This window comes from Fomitiporia mediterranea (genome assembly GCF_000271605.1).
Source record: "Fomitiporia mediterranea MF3/22 unplaced genomic scaffold FOMMEscaffold_6, whole genome shotgun sequence".
Classification (NCBI taxonomy): domain Eukaryota; kingdom Fungi; phylum Basidiomycota; class Agaricomycetes; order Hymenochaetales; family Hymenochaetaceae; genus Fomitiporia; species Fomitiporia mediterranea.
In genome coordinates this window covers 780913-794019 of record NW_006760391.1, presented here as the reverse complement: position 1 = coordinate 794019, position 13107 = coordinate 780913, and the positions used below count along the sequence as shown (strand labels likewise).

General features: G+C 46.1%; 5 protein-coding genes across 5 annotated transcripts; 1 reads left to right on the top strand and 4 right to left on the bottom strand.

The window, feature by feature from the left end:
* Positions 1–2994: 2994 nt before the first annotated feature.
* Positions 2995–4326, bottom strand: FOMMEDRAFT_122631 (transcription factor IIA, alpha/beta subunit). Its single transcript, XM_007266287.1, has 5 exons — positions 4265–4326; positions 4108–4209; positions 3387–4040; positions 3197–3288; positions 2995–3135 (listed from the first exon to the last, which is right to left on the bottom strand). Exons 1-5 carry the CDS (start codon positions 4280–4282, stop codon positions 3120–3122), a joined length of 882 nt encoding a protein of 293 aa, XP_007266349.1. The 5' UTR covers positions 4283–4326; the 3' UTR covers positions 2995–3119.
* Positions 4327–4517: 191 nt separating this feature from the next.
* FOMMEDRAFT_133907 (PALP-domain-containing protein) lies at positions 4518–6797 on the top strand (the record flags this gene model as incomplete). The annotated part of the gene is made up of 13 exons (XM_007266286.1): positions 4518–4740; positions 4792–4862; positions 4916–4961; positions 5016–5096; positions 5252–5358; positions 5489–5701; positions 5765–5858; positions 5915–6018; positions 6080–6162; positions 6220–6282; positions 6341–6493; positions 6556–6591; positions 6725–6797. 13 exons carry the CDS (start codon positions 4518–4520, stop codon positions 6795–6797), a joined length of 1347 nt encoding a protein of 448 aa, XP_007266348.1.
* A 257-nt stretch (positions 6798–7054) lies between these two features.
* FOMMEDRAFT_28357 (uncharacterized protein) lies at positions 7055–9476 on the bottom strand (the record flags this gene model as incomplete). The annotated part of the gene is made up of 11 exons (XM_007266285.1): positions 7055–7106; positions 7187–7307; positions 7350–7472; positions 7541–7745; positions 7799–7905; positions 7962–8079; positions 8133–8789; positions 8841–8985; positions 9046–9092; positions 9144–9328; positions 9428–9476. The coding sequence occupies 11 exons, from the start codon at positions 9474–9476 to the stop codon at positions 7055–7057; spliced, it is 1809 nt and encodes a 602-aa protein (XP_007266347.1).
* A 566-nt stretch (positions 9477–10042) lies between these two features.
* FOMMEDRAFT_84565 (phosphatases II) lies at positions 10043–10623 on the bottom strand (the record flags this gene model as incomplete). Its single annotated transcript, XM_007266284.1, has 2 exons — positions 10043–10219; positions 10279–10623. 2 exons carry the CDS (start codon positions 10621–10623, stop codon positions 10043–10045), a joined length of 522 nt encoding a protein of 173 aa, XP_007266346.1.
* A 1492-nt stretch (positions 10624–12115) lies between these two features.
* On the bottom strand, positions 12116–12873 carry FOMMEDRAFT_84706 (uncharacterized protein; the record flags this gene model as incomplete). The annotated part of the gene is made up of 2 exons (XM_007266283.1): positions 12116–12644; positions 12710–12873. Coding segments are annotated over 2 exons (693 nt in total), but the record flags the coding sequence as incomplete, so codon positions are not given.
* Between the last annotated feature and the right edge of the window lie 234 nt (positions 12874–13107).

Here is a 13107-nt window from a genome sequence, read left to right as displayed (position 1 = left end):
GGAATAAATTCCAATGCATTTTCGTACTTATTTCAGTGATGCACTCAACGTCTGCATGTATCCAAGTGCCATGATGCAGGTTTACTCACATGGATATTAATATGTTTTCCCCTTTATTTAAAAAAAATTTTTTTTGAGAAAAAAAGATTGTGTGGGGTCTTCTGACAAGTGACTACAACAGCACATCACCAATTGTGCAAGTATATTCGGGTTCTCTCCTGTTTCTCCGTGATAATTGACATTTCCTTCCGACCTCCGAAATACAAAATTAATATGCTAAGTCTCCTGACAATTAATGACAAGGAAATGTTGGTATTCAATTACTGAAGAGGATTAGCCTTGTTGCCCACATTCTAGAAAAACATTGAAAAGAAGACTCACAAACAAAGTTATTCATTATACTAGATTAAAGCAAATGAATATGGGCACCTTGAAACTTAACAAAGTAAATCATGATTAATATATATCAGTGGCCTTTTAAATGCTCGACTTTTCTTTTGATTATTCCTTATTCCTTACTCTTGTGTCTAGGCACATTAAAACAGTACTGATCTTATAGGCTTATTGGCTAGTACGGACTGTGTGATTATGTGTCATTTCGACACACGTAAAAGCATAATATCACGATTCAAGTCATTGTGCTTTGACGTCGTGTGCACTAAACTGAGCTGAACCTCGGCGCTTTCCGATGTACATAAAAATAGTTCGACACCTTCGTTGAATCTAAACATAGATAGGCGTGTATGTCGCATCTCTGAAGACGTGCACTGTCCTATCTAAACAGACGATAGATATAGTAACCAGTGTTTTAAAATGGATGGTCTGATGGTCATATGCACATCTAGAAAAAGTCGCCGGGGTCAATGTAAAGAAGAATCTTTCGCCATTGGCTTTTGAACTGATAAATGTGAATCTATTTTGATATTCTGCCTCAATGACAAGAATAGATAGGCGTTGGATGTGACTCGTTTTCCGTCTAAACCGCAGTTCTATACACATCGACAGAAGAAACTTTTGTCTATTCCTTCCCACTTCCCGTTCAGAAGGGGTTTAGAGCTCACGTGCATTCACGTGTTATAGAGTATACTAAGAAAGCCTGAGTAAACAAGGAGCATACAATGACTCAGAAAGGAAGGTGTTTTACTGGATATGCATCAGCTGCACACCCTACAGCGAGTCGGGTGACGGTTGAATCAAATCATCCCGGGTAGATAGTTTGGTGAAAATTGTATCCCTGAGAGCATGCTTGTGCCCCCCGGTCCTCGTGGGATAGACGGAATGGAACTTATGGAGTGCCAATATACAACAGCGTTGGGAGCTTTTGGGCGTTTTCCAAACATTCAATCTTCCACGGCGGACATTGGGATTCACGTCCGGAATTCAAGGCGGTGCATGTATATGTATTATTGGAATCGCGGTCCAAGGTTGACTTATGCCGTCCGCGAGGTCGGTGAGAAGTCTCTTTGTTCCTGGTTCCCGCACTTTTCGCTGTCTTGGGCAACAAGTATGAGCGTTAGATCATTACTACCGCGACTCAGAACGGAGGAAGCTAGAACTGCATAGACAGCGTTGCATGCGTGCCTTTACAAGGGATTAATTCAACCAAATCGGGGAGATAAGTAGTTCTAAAAGCGTACCAACACGCTTTACCTTGTAAATTGCTCGAGCATTCTCACTTTAAGATCTACTCCTACAATGCGCTCGCGTGTTCACGGCCTTCTTGCATAGCGTTTGAGGGTTGTTGAACTTCTCCGCTCGCCATGCTCCGAACTTTCCTAGTTGACGCTGTCTCGGTGCTTGTTCTACTATCGACTTCGCAGAGGTCATTCATAAAGCACACGATCCAGTGTCCGAATATACGGCTTTGTTGATCCTCCTTCTGTTAGAGCGGTGATGATTTACTCCCCCGTGTACCTCGAGGCACCTTTATCATTGCGATCAACGCACTGTAACTATAATTAGCCAAAGTTACCCTTAAGAAAGAAGCTTTTTGTACTTTGCATTCAAACTTAACCGATTGCCGTACTCACTCTAGAGCAGTCCGAATACCCTCCGTGAGCTTTTCTCCTTCCATTTTTTGTCATGACGCAACAGTTTATATTTTTGTATGGTATTGTAAAAATAGATATTCATGACTGAAGCTTAAAGCTGCCATGCTATCTTGCGGGTGCGAGGATCGTGGCAAATCGCAGGGTTGCAGCGACGGCGAACTGGCAGAGCGTAGAAAGTTTACAACAGCCGATACGGGCTTGACACCGTCCGTTGTCCGAGATCTTGAAGATGCATTGGTGTACCAAGTAATAAAGGTATGGGGAACCTTACGTGTAAAGTGCACTTCGGGTTATTACGGCAGACCTCGACGGGAGAACAGCACTAGTAGGCGAAATTCTGTTGAATCTAGACTTCGAGAGATCGTGGTTAGCAAATCGTAGGTAAGTAATGACGTCCGCACCGACTAGTTAGCCAGAGCGGTTAACCACGGAATAGCAAGATGGCCTTCAATTTACTACTGGTGTGTGTTTGGGGTGATCGTGTAGTTTCGGGGTGGTTGTCATTCGTAGACCTTGTCTTCTCGGGGAAAACAGGCTAACAAGACGAACTCTTATTAAATTTTGAGCACTAGCACGCCACGCTGGATACGGCGTACCTGATCATAGACCCCGTTCTCTAATTCAATCGGAAGCTTGGCTTCCGATTTTCGAGGACTAATGAGAGAGAAGCGAGCGAGAAGCCGGTGGAGGGAGGAAAGACTCGCCGAAATGTATTCGAGAATTTATGGCCAAGTACGCGCGCCGCGTCGAAGTCAAGACTCTGGTTCTCCCTATCTTAACATGATGACACCCTGAAACTCGACAAACGGACGGACGTAGTGAATACTTACGGGAACCAGGATTAGCCGACAGTCTGGGAGCTAGCGACCTTTGCATTCCTTGCGTGAGACGGACTTAATCTCATGAGCGCTAATTTCAAACGGTTTAGGTCAATAAGACTATAATGGATTGCAATTGCAGGTCATGAGTACATGCGGTAAATAATGAAACGACGGTGCTTGGCAATATAGATGGCGGACAAGAAACGAAAGACAACTCGGGCAAAGTCTACAGCCCCCTAGACTACAATTACCATTCAAATTCACTGAACAGTATAAGTTAGCAATGATATGGAAAAAGCACGCGACTGTGACGGGAATACGAACCATGTGCATCTGCCAAACAGGTAGTCCTTCCCGTTAACGTGTATCATACCATCTTTCAATACACACTTCCATTTGTTTTTTACGCGAGCGACCTAGAGTTGGAAGACGAGAAGTCATTAGCTCTTATGTCTATACCGATCAATGCAGAACCAAGAATCGTCAAATACTGAGAGAAAAGAAGAGAACCGACCTTATCGTAAGTGCAAAATACAATATCGGTTTCTCCAAGAGCGCCCTCTTGCTCTTCTTCATTGCTATCCGAGTCAGAGTCATCCAGATCTGAATTAATCTCCTCGGAGTCCGCCACGCCAATTTGGCCCTGAGAAGGCTGGGGTAAAGAAGGATGCAACGAACGAGGGGGTGGTGCGTAAGTTTGGCTCTGAGGAGGAGACGATGAATCGGATGCAGAAGAAGACGGTCCGTCAACTTGAGGAATACGTGTTTGAGATGATGCTTGTGTAGTATTTCCGGGCGCCGAGGCCGAAGGCTGTGTATATGCAGGACGAGGAGGTATACTCTGCGGCGTCGTGCCATAATGATGCTGGACGCCAGCTGGGATAGAAGGGGGACGAGGGGGTCCAGGCAAAGTTGGACCCGGTAATTGCGGAATATAGGTGGGCAAATTACTCGGAAGTGGGAAACGGTTCTCGACAGGTTCCGCCTTCACGTGTGATTGAGGAGGTGGTGGAGGTGGAGCATATTGAGGGTATGCAGCATGTATTTGCGGCTGAAGTGCAGGATGCGGAACATGTGGTGGATATGTATGTTGAGGCGCATTTTGTGGCACTTGTGGCTGCGGTTCGAATTCTGCAACATGAGACGCAATCACCTTGTTTTCCCATCTCTGCAATTAATCGTGTAAGCTTTCGAGTAAGAAGTCCCGGCGCTCGAAACGAGCACGGCGGACTCACGCTCTGCAAGTCACTCAGTACATCTTCTCCAACGCCGAAGTCATCAAAGTCGCTTTTTATGTTGGTAATTACATCGTCAATTATGGCCCGATAAATTGCAGGCTCAACTCTAGTGTCACCAGCTGCACCATTCCATGAAGAATAGTGTTCAGCTTACCACAATTTTATTAGACATAATACTCGACGCCGAACTCAACGGCGACGACGATGCGGCGGGGGCGCGCTGGTGATGGGAGGAAGCGAAGACGTACCCTTTTATACCTCGTTGCTCTTCTGGTGAAAGGGAGGAGGCGTCCAAATGGGGAAGGTGAACTCCCACGCACGGACCACTGTCCTGACATCATCGAACTCCGACTTAATATTCTTTAACTTGATACCTCACCTCGCGTGTCTAAGATCTAGTAAATATCATGAGTATTCTGGGTCAGACATGGACTGCTCGTACTGGTGTAGGTCGACTCCTTCTGGGAATCCTTATTGGCGTCTCTCTAAGCCTGAGCACGGCAAGTCTATATAAATTCTATGGGACGCGCAGAAAGAGCAAAGGCCAAGAGTTGCCTGACCTTTCGTTTTCACAAAGACCGATAGAAGTAAGGACCGACGAAATCGTCAAAGGTGTTTCGGGACTCATTGGTGAGTATGTCACTTCGATCTTTTAAGCTTCCTCTGAGGTATCTCGCTTAGGAAACACACCTCTTGTCCGTATAAATTCGCTTAGCAATGCCTTAGGAGTAGAAATCGTTGGGAAAGCAGAGGTCCGTAATTGACTATGGGGAAAGACGCACTATTTACCTCGGCTTTTCGACAGTATCTTAATCCAGGCGGAAGCGTCAAGGACCGCGTTGCTCAACGAAGTAATACTATAATATTATCATTCTACAAGACGTTCGTGATTCTATTTTGAACAGTGATCGATGATGCGGAAAGTGATGGGTTGCTTCATCCGTACACTGGCTCCCGAATATTTGAAGGTACCGTTGGATCAACTGGTATATCCATTGCAACAGTAGCTCGTGCTCGGTAATCAAGTTCCGTGGATTTTATCGGATATAGACTAACTCTTCTATAATGTTCCAGTGGATATGAGACTAGTAAGTTTATTTTGGTACAGTCAACCGCACGGATAATAAATTTACACGCCTAGCAATAATAATGCCTGATGACGTAGCAGAGGAAAAAGTCAAGGCATTGGAAGCATTGGGCGCTCAGATTGAGCGGGTCCGACCGGCTAGTATTGTTGACAAAAAACAGGTTAGTTTTGCCTCTTAGTTCCCCAATATCTTTTCTCTTAGATGAACTAATAGGACTTTTTCTCAGTTCGTTGTGCGTCATTTATCTCTTGTTTAACTTGTTACAATACTTTACGAAAGTAACGCCCCAGAACCTGGCTAGAGAACGAGCACGAGAATTCGGAGGAACGGACGTCGTCGAAGCCGTGAAGTCTTCTATCGGATCGCCCGAGACGTCGTTCCCCAGCTCGTCGACCATTGTAGTCACTTCAAAGGCGCAAGAACCAGAAGCCGAAAGAGCATACGGAACACGCCAGGATGATCTTGAAACAAAGCCAAGAGGTTTCTTCGCGGATCAGTTCGAGGTAAGACTTAGGATCCGTATCGTTTTGAGTTCACCTGAGTTTGAATGTGACATCTTCGAGCAGAATCTGAGTAATTTCGAGGCCCATTACGACGGCACTGGTCCAGAAATCTGGAGACAGACAAATGGAAAAGTTTCAGCCTTCGTCTCCGGAGCCGGTTCGTCTTTCTATGCCTCCCTAAACCGAACTGGAAATTTGACTGAGGTATGATAGGTACGGGTGGGACCATCGCTGGAACTGGCAAGTTCCTGAAAGATATGGATGACAATGTCCTTATCGTCTTGAGTGACCCTGACGGTTCGGGACTTTACAACAAGGTGCTTGAAGCACCTACTTCCAAGAAGTGGCTGTTACGTTGGTTTAATGCCCAAATTCTAGGTCAAGTTCGGCGTCATGTATGACGCAAAGGAAAGGGAGGGAACGAAACGTCGACATCAAGTAGACACGGTCGTGGAGGGCATGTGAGATCACCGAGCAACCCTTGCATCATTTCTTTCTCTCATTGCTTTTCTTGTCAGAGGAATCAATCGCTTGACGAGCAACTTTGAACTCGCACTGCATATAATTGATGATGCATTCCGGTGAGTCCAGATCTACCGAAACTCTCGTATGATGAATCCTAATTCAACTCAAATGAAGAATAACGGACGCAGAAGCAGTTGCCATGTCCCGCTATGTCATGCTGAACGACGGTCTTTTCTTGGGCTCCAGTAGCGCTTGTAATCTTTTCGCGTGTGTCAAACTGGCAAAGAAAATGGGCTGGTCTAATGGGGAGCGCATTGTGACTATTCTGTAGGTCGACACCTTTTGAAGGAAGATGAGTTTGATTGACGTGACGTTTTGCTTTGTTCTAGGTGTGATTCAGGGTCGCGTCATCACTCAAAGGTTTGGCCATTTTATCTCTCAGTAGAAATAACAACTAACATCTGGATTTTCCCCGCGAATTTTATTCGCAAATGGCAGTTCTGGTACGTATTTGCTCGCTTGTGCCCTCACCTCAAACACTTACACCGTCATCACAAGGAATGATGCGTATCTGCAAAAAGTAGGCATTCCGATTGACACAACGATGGTACAGAATGCATTGAAAGCGTAGTACGAAAAATGAAAGCGCGAAAGTAGTAGAAGGAAAAAGGTAGAAAAAAAATGAAAAATGAAAAAAGTAATAAAAACACTTAAAGGTACAAACATGAGAGACATTAAGAAGTAAGATGTTATAAGAATATGATAAGTATGGACTATCCTTGAGGCCAAGATGTGATTGGCTGTGGTATGAACATTGATTCTTTCACGGGTCCAGGGTTAGGAGCGTTATAGGGAGGATAAGAAGTCCGTGGGGTTGTGAAAGTGGAGTTAGTGGACCCAGACAAGGTAGACTGGGTTAAGGAGGGTGTCGAGCCATTCACTGTGGATGCGCTGTCGAAAGTTGAATTTGAGATTAGATGCGCGCGACGAAAGGAATGACTTTAGCATCATATCACTTACGGAGTCTCTGCATTGTTAGCATTTTCCCGATCATCAAGTGATGGCTTCAAGAAACCCGACTGGAATAGAAAATCCCAAACACGACTCGTCTTGTTGACGTCAATTTTAAGGAGATCGCGTGCTTCGCGCCGACGTAGTTGTCCACCACGTCGTGCATACTCACGTACGAGTATCTCCTTCATCGCAAGGTACGGTTTCGGCAAAATACGGAGTTGAGAGCAAAGCGCTTGTTCCGCGGCAGTGAGGAGGTGTACAGAAGGACTATTGGCGAGGCTAATTGGTGCAGCTATGTAAAAGAGAATAATGGAGTGAGCCCCACGGAGTGATAGGAACGGAGGATGCCGGATGACGTACGCTGCTTGCGTATAAAGGACGAGGTTGCGCCTGATCCTGGTGCACTGGAACGAATGGGTGCCTCAACTTCTCTCGCGCCTTCCGACTCCTGGAAAGACGCCACACTCCCCTGCCTCCGTGGATCAGGTCCTGCAGAGCCACGATTGCTGCCGACGCGGAGCTGTACGTAGGAGCTCCCAGCGGCCAGGTTGGCTTTTGCTTGAGCCTGTACATCTCAATGAGAAGGAGCTCCGAGAGACGATGAGAGCGACAACTCACCCGTTTCTGTACATCTGCCTCATATCGTTCGATGTCGGCAGCTGTCTTGAGGCCCATCCTACGGTAATGCTGCAGGTCCTGTATTTTCTTGCGGAGGACGCATTCATCTAAAAAAAGAAAGCATGAGCCAAAATGATGTCCCAATAGATAGTAAAAGACAGACAAAGAATCCCGTCCACAAAATTGTCGTAATCCTGTGACGTCTGCAGTTTTGCGAGAGGCTTGAGACGCTGAACCATGTCTTTCTCCTCTTTGGGTCGCTTCTTTTCGTTCGCTTGCATCTGCTTGCATAGTTAACATAAGGCTCATGTATAGTAGAAGTAGGAATACCAACCTTTTTATACTCAAGTAGGCCACGATCAAACATGATCGCTTTATTCTCGAGTCGCTTTTCGATGCGATGGTTGTACATCCCAAGGAGTGAGAGCTTGAAATTGATCGAATCACGTGTCTCAAGGGGAGGTGGTAAAACGGGTTCCTCTGGTTCTCCGTCCCCTTGACCATCCTTCACATCCTTCCCATTCTTCTCTTCCTCCTTCGCAAGTTTCCCCCTACGGACTTCTGCATGTCCGTTCGCGATATCGTAGCCATTTATAAGAGAAGCCATGACGTCCGTACTATCTGTGCTCTGCTCCCTCCCGTCGGGCCCAATAATCCCTCGCCCGCGTTCCTTTCCTCTTCGTCTCTCCTCATCAAGCTTCGCACGGGCAATAACATCTACGTCTGTCTCATCGATAGGCAGCTGATCCCCGCCATATTCACGCACAACGCCAAATTCAAGGTCCTTAATGAGATCTTCCGCGTCATTGTCCAGCTCATGTTCAAACTCGAGTCGTCCTGGAAGAAATGTCGCCACATCGTGTACACCAGGAGCTGATGTTGGCGCAGGAACGGGCTTCGAATTTGCTACGGCAGCTGTCATAGAAGATATTCGCCTTCGTTTTCGTTCGTGAAATACGGATGGGTCCACGTCGAAAGACAGATCCATTCTCTACTCAACATTATGAGGGTAACCGAAAAGTGGAGCAATAGATAAACGTACTGGTAAAGGCCAATTTGGGGAATTGATATAGACATTTCGATAATGTTCTTCCACTTCTTCCTTCGTTCGAGTTCCAACGTGTTTCGAAATCTCCTGCCAATTCCCGAGGCCTTGCAGGGCGATTCCCTCAATTAGCAAGAGCTCCCTAATTCAGAGGAAAATTGGTATCAATTCGCAAAACAGAGCAACCGCAGCTCAGACTTACTCATCTGCACCCCAGTCCTCCGCAAAAATAGGATACGAATGTAATTCCTTTTTACAGAAGGTCATAGACAGCCGGTACACTTTAGTCGTGCAACATACCACTACTCGGTAAGCATGCCCTCGTTTATGTGACTTGAATTCTTTGCCAGCACAAAAGCAGGATGGACAGATGTCGATTCCATCATCCGCCTCACACACCGGGTCAGCACATTTGATGCGTATCGAGTGGGTTAGGTCGCGCGAGCACGAGTCACAGTGAATTTGTAGCCCAGGTTCAGAGACAGCTGTAATCGATGTTTACGTAAGCAGAACACTCAAAAGATACAACCCAGAGAGAATATGACCGCCATAGAGAGGCAACACGGCTGAAGAGCGAAACGCACCCTGAATCTCGTCTGGAACCTGCACGCGTTTTCGCTGTGTCACCGTCATCACCCGCCACGTTCACCCTTTGTTTTGTGAACTGACGAGCCCGTCCACAAGTCCGCCTCCTTCCACGTGATATACAAGAGACTTGTTTGCACTGCGCCTCTCGCTCTCGTCGCGCTTTTAAGTCAAGAAAGCAAGGTCGTCAATGAAACCTTCGCCTTTGAGGCCGTCGTCGTCGTTATCTTCCCACGGTCGGAACAAAGGGCTCAGCGAGTAAGAGGCTCCGGAGATGGATGAAAGGTAATTAGCGAGAAGAAAGGAGTAGATTGAGCCGTGAATTGGGTCGTTTGAGGCGGAGAATGGGTGGTCGTCGTCGCCGTGGATGTCGTCGGGATCGTGGCCTGCGACGCACGCCTGATGCCAGCCCTTTTCGGAAGGTGACGCGATTTACGTAAAATGTTCCTGATTCGTCATTCTCTTGCTTGGCTTGGTCACGCAATTCAGAGTCAGACGCGCGATCCTCATTTTCATTGAATCACATCCGTCCGTAATATCGTTATTGCCATAATTTACATGTCGTGCAAGATATGTCTGTGGGGTATAGTATATCATAATGCATATGTCCCTCGTCAACAACAGCTCGTCTGTCGGATCTCCTTTTCCCAAGTTCGCAGGGTCCGCTCAAACCCGCAATTGGGCTGCACACACAGCCGCTTGCTCTTCACCGTTGCAAGTGCTTCGTCGTAACTCATCTCTTCTTCCTGAATTAGGTACGCAACAATGATGGATGCGCTGCGCGAGATGCCCTGGAGGGAAAGATTATTATTACGGGACATGTTTTACTTCAGGCGCAAAGCTAACCCACCTGTTGACAGTGCACGAGGACGTTGTTACCCTTCTCGAGCTGCTCGGCGATGAAGCGGCAAGCGCCGTCGAGATGGGGTTTCAAGTCTGCTCGGGAACTATCCTCAAGCGGGATCTTATATGCGCCTCGGCCCTCCGAAGGCGGCACGAAGCACATACTGCTGTCGATGATTGCGACAATTTGTTGAATATTGTATGTTGCTAGTAACTCGGGGTCGACGCTGGCGAACCACGAGCCGATGTAAAGTGCGCCTGTCCCCTTTCGGGAGTCGGCAGCAATGACTTCGTTAATGGGTGTGCACATCGCAGCCCACATCTCGGGGGACATTTCGTCGCGACGGATCATCATCTTTGCAAGTGTATGTCTCCGTAAGTTTTGTGTTAGGGTGTGTGAGTTTACGAGCGCGTATAACGGGGATTGAGTGATGAGTTGGATGTGAGTTGGATGAGTGCTGAACGAAATAACATTTACGGGCTCATTTATATAGCATTTTGCGTTCCTGTGAGAGGAGTGGAATAGTGGAGTAACTGGGGCCTCGACCAGTGTCGATCCCTGCACTGCGTGCACACGAGACCATTTCCCTTGGCAAGTGTCTTCCAACTGTTGTTCAACAATTGCAAGTATTGTTCTTTGCCGCATAACTGATGCTGCAGTGCATCTTCTAATCTGTGAAACGGAAGCAGCCTTGAATGGTCTCGGAAGGGAATCGACTCTGCACTGGGTTGAAGTACAATAACTATTCCAGTGATTTTCGCTGGTCATATTATTCAGAAGCTCTCAAAGCTAATACATTACATTAGTATGGGTGTCTCTGTGATGTTAACTGAGAGACAGTCTCATTTCATTTGTTTGTCGGGATTCCTGGAACATTAGCTTCGAAGACAGGCGATTGATTGATTTCCAAATTAGGAAATGCCTAATTGGGGAAAACAGGACAACCCGGCTGACCCTGTGTTGAATATGACGGAAACAAATTCATCGAGGCAAGGAACCGGAGGTAATCTAAAGGACAGTTATCGGAACTCGTTTTTGCTCTGCTGTACCGTTTGACATCAGACATCTTCATGTACTAGTATCATTCTACCTGTTCAATTTTGCCTTCTAAGATTTGTTACTGTACGAAAATGAGAGTAGATCCCTCGATTGTCTTGCGTCTTGAAAGATCCATACAATGGGCGTTTGCCTCCACTCCATTCAAAGCCCTGTACCTGTACCCGATCTCATTGGTTTGAGATCTTTCACCACCCTCGTGTATGCTTCCCAGTCACAAGAAAGGAAATAAGTACTGGATTTCTTGTTATTATTGCATCGTAAACAGCTAAGCAACTTAGACAAGTAGGTTCCTTTGGGAGATTATCCGTATTGACCCTTGTTTCAGTGTCATCGCCTTTGATTTCTATTTCTTTTTGTTGTTGGGTTAGCTTTGAACAGTGGAGTATCTGAGACCTATCACATGATGACTTAGCTCAAATTTATGCTCATGTCACTCTGTTCAGTTGCTTTCAATAGTAGTTTTGGTGCCTGGGAATATGATATCAATGCAACTTGAACACTGGATTGTAAGGTAGGCGTTGCAGACTTGGAATAAAAACATGTGATAAACGTCGTATACGATTACGTAATCAAGTTACCTGAAGTTCGAATATTTCGAGTCCGACTTATTGTAACTAAAAGCAGGATATTTATTTGGATAGTATGACTCCCGGGCTATGGTCCCTTGAAAGCTCGCATGTTGTTTTATTTATTTTTTATTTTTTTTATTTTTTCGGTTGGTTGGTAGAGTGCAGCGTTGAAGAAACTATGGCTTGAGTGGCTATCAGCACAGTACAGTACGACCTCAGAAAACCACCACTTTCTTCTTGGTCGTAGCTGGAGGAGGCATTGCAAGCGACTTGACCGCCTTGCCCATCGTACCCACCGAGACATCTACCTTCTTCTTCTTTGCCTTCGCCTTCGCCTCCTCCTGTTCCTCTACCTCAACTTCAGCATTCACGCGCTTGAATGAGTGGAAATCATCTTCATCTGCCCCAGCATTCTGACCTGTCCCTACCAGTAACGAACTTGATTCTTTCACTGCAGGAGCGCACACCAGTTCAGTGAAGCGTACGAGAATCCAGCAGTAACAATGAGGTGTGTGATAGTGCTTACGTTGTTGCCTTGTAGGGCAATTTCTTGCCAAATGCGTCTTCTCTCCACATAACTTACAACACCCTCCATTCGGATATATACCTTTATCTTGATTTTGCGGGCACGAAGATGCGATGTGACCCTTTCCAGAACATACGTAGCATGATGCGTAAGGTAGAGGACTGTTAGGATTTTCTGGTTTTTTACATCGGGATAGGATGTGTTTTGAGGAACCGCAACTGAGTCAAGAAATGATCAGGTTTATTTGTTAACATGGATAAGTGGTGTATGGTCGTGTACGTACCGATAGCATATAACAGCACTATTTTTTGCCTTGCCTTTATCGGAAGTGGTATCTCCAGTTTTCGTATTTGGACATTCTTTTGCTGGATGTCTCTTTTGTCGGCATGCAAAGCACGTCGTATTCGCTCGTTTCTCTTTTATTCGTTCAATTCGCCGTTGTTCCGATCGTACAGTACGATCGGCTTCCTCTGAAATTAGACCGAGATAAATTGCTCATCAGTGCTTTATATGTAGTGGAACTTTGTGAGGGCGCACTTTTTCGATTTTCGTCTCGATTTGCGTATGCGTTCTTTACCTCTTGGCTCGATTCACCGTCTCTCGATTCAAATCCACCTTCTTCGTGTTGAGTCACTGTCGAAATAGGTTCGTTCTTCTTCGACTGCTTGGGCTTCGTCCTTT

Excerpts from the sequence above, each read along its gene's own strand:
- FOMMEDRAFT_122631 (XM_007266287.1), bottom strand. Across the intron at positions 4,041-4,107 it reads TACTGAGTGACTTGCAGAGC|AGATGGGAAAACAAGGTGAT; the intron begins GTGAGTCCGCCG and ends GATTAATTGCAG. Across the intron at positions 3,289-3,386 it reads TATTTTGCACTTACGATAAG|GTCGCTCGCGTAAAAAACAA; the intron begins GTCGGTTCTCTT and ends TTCCAACTCTAG.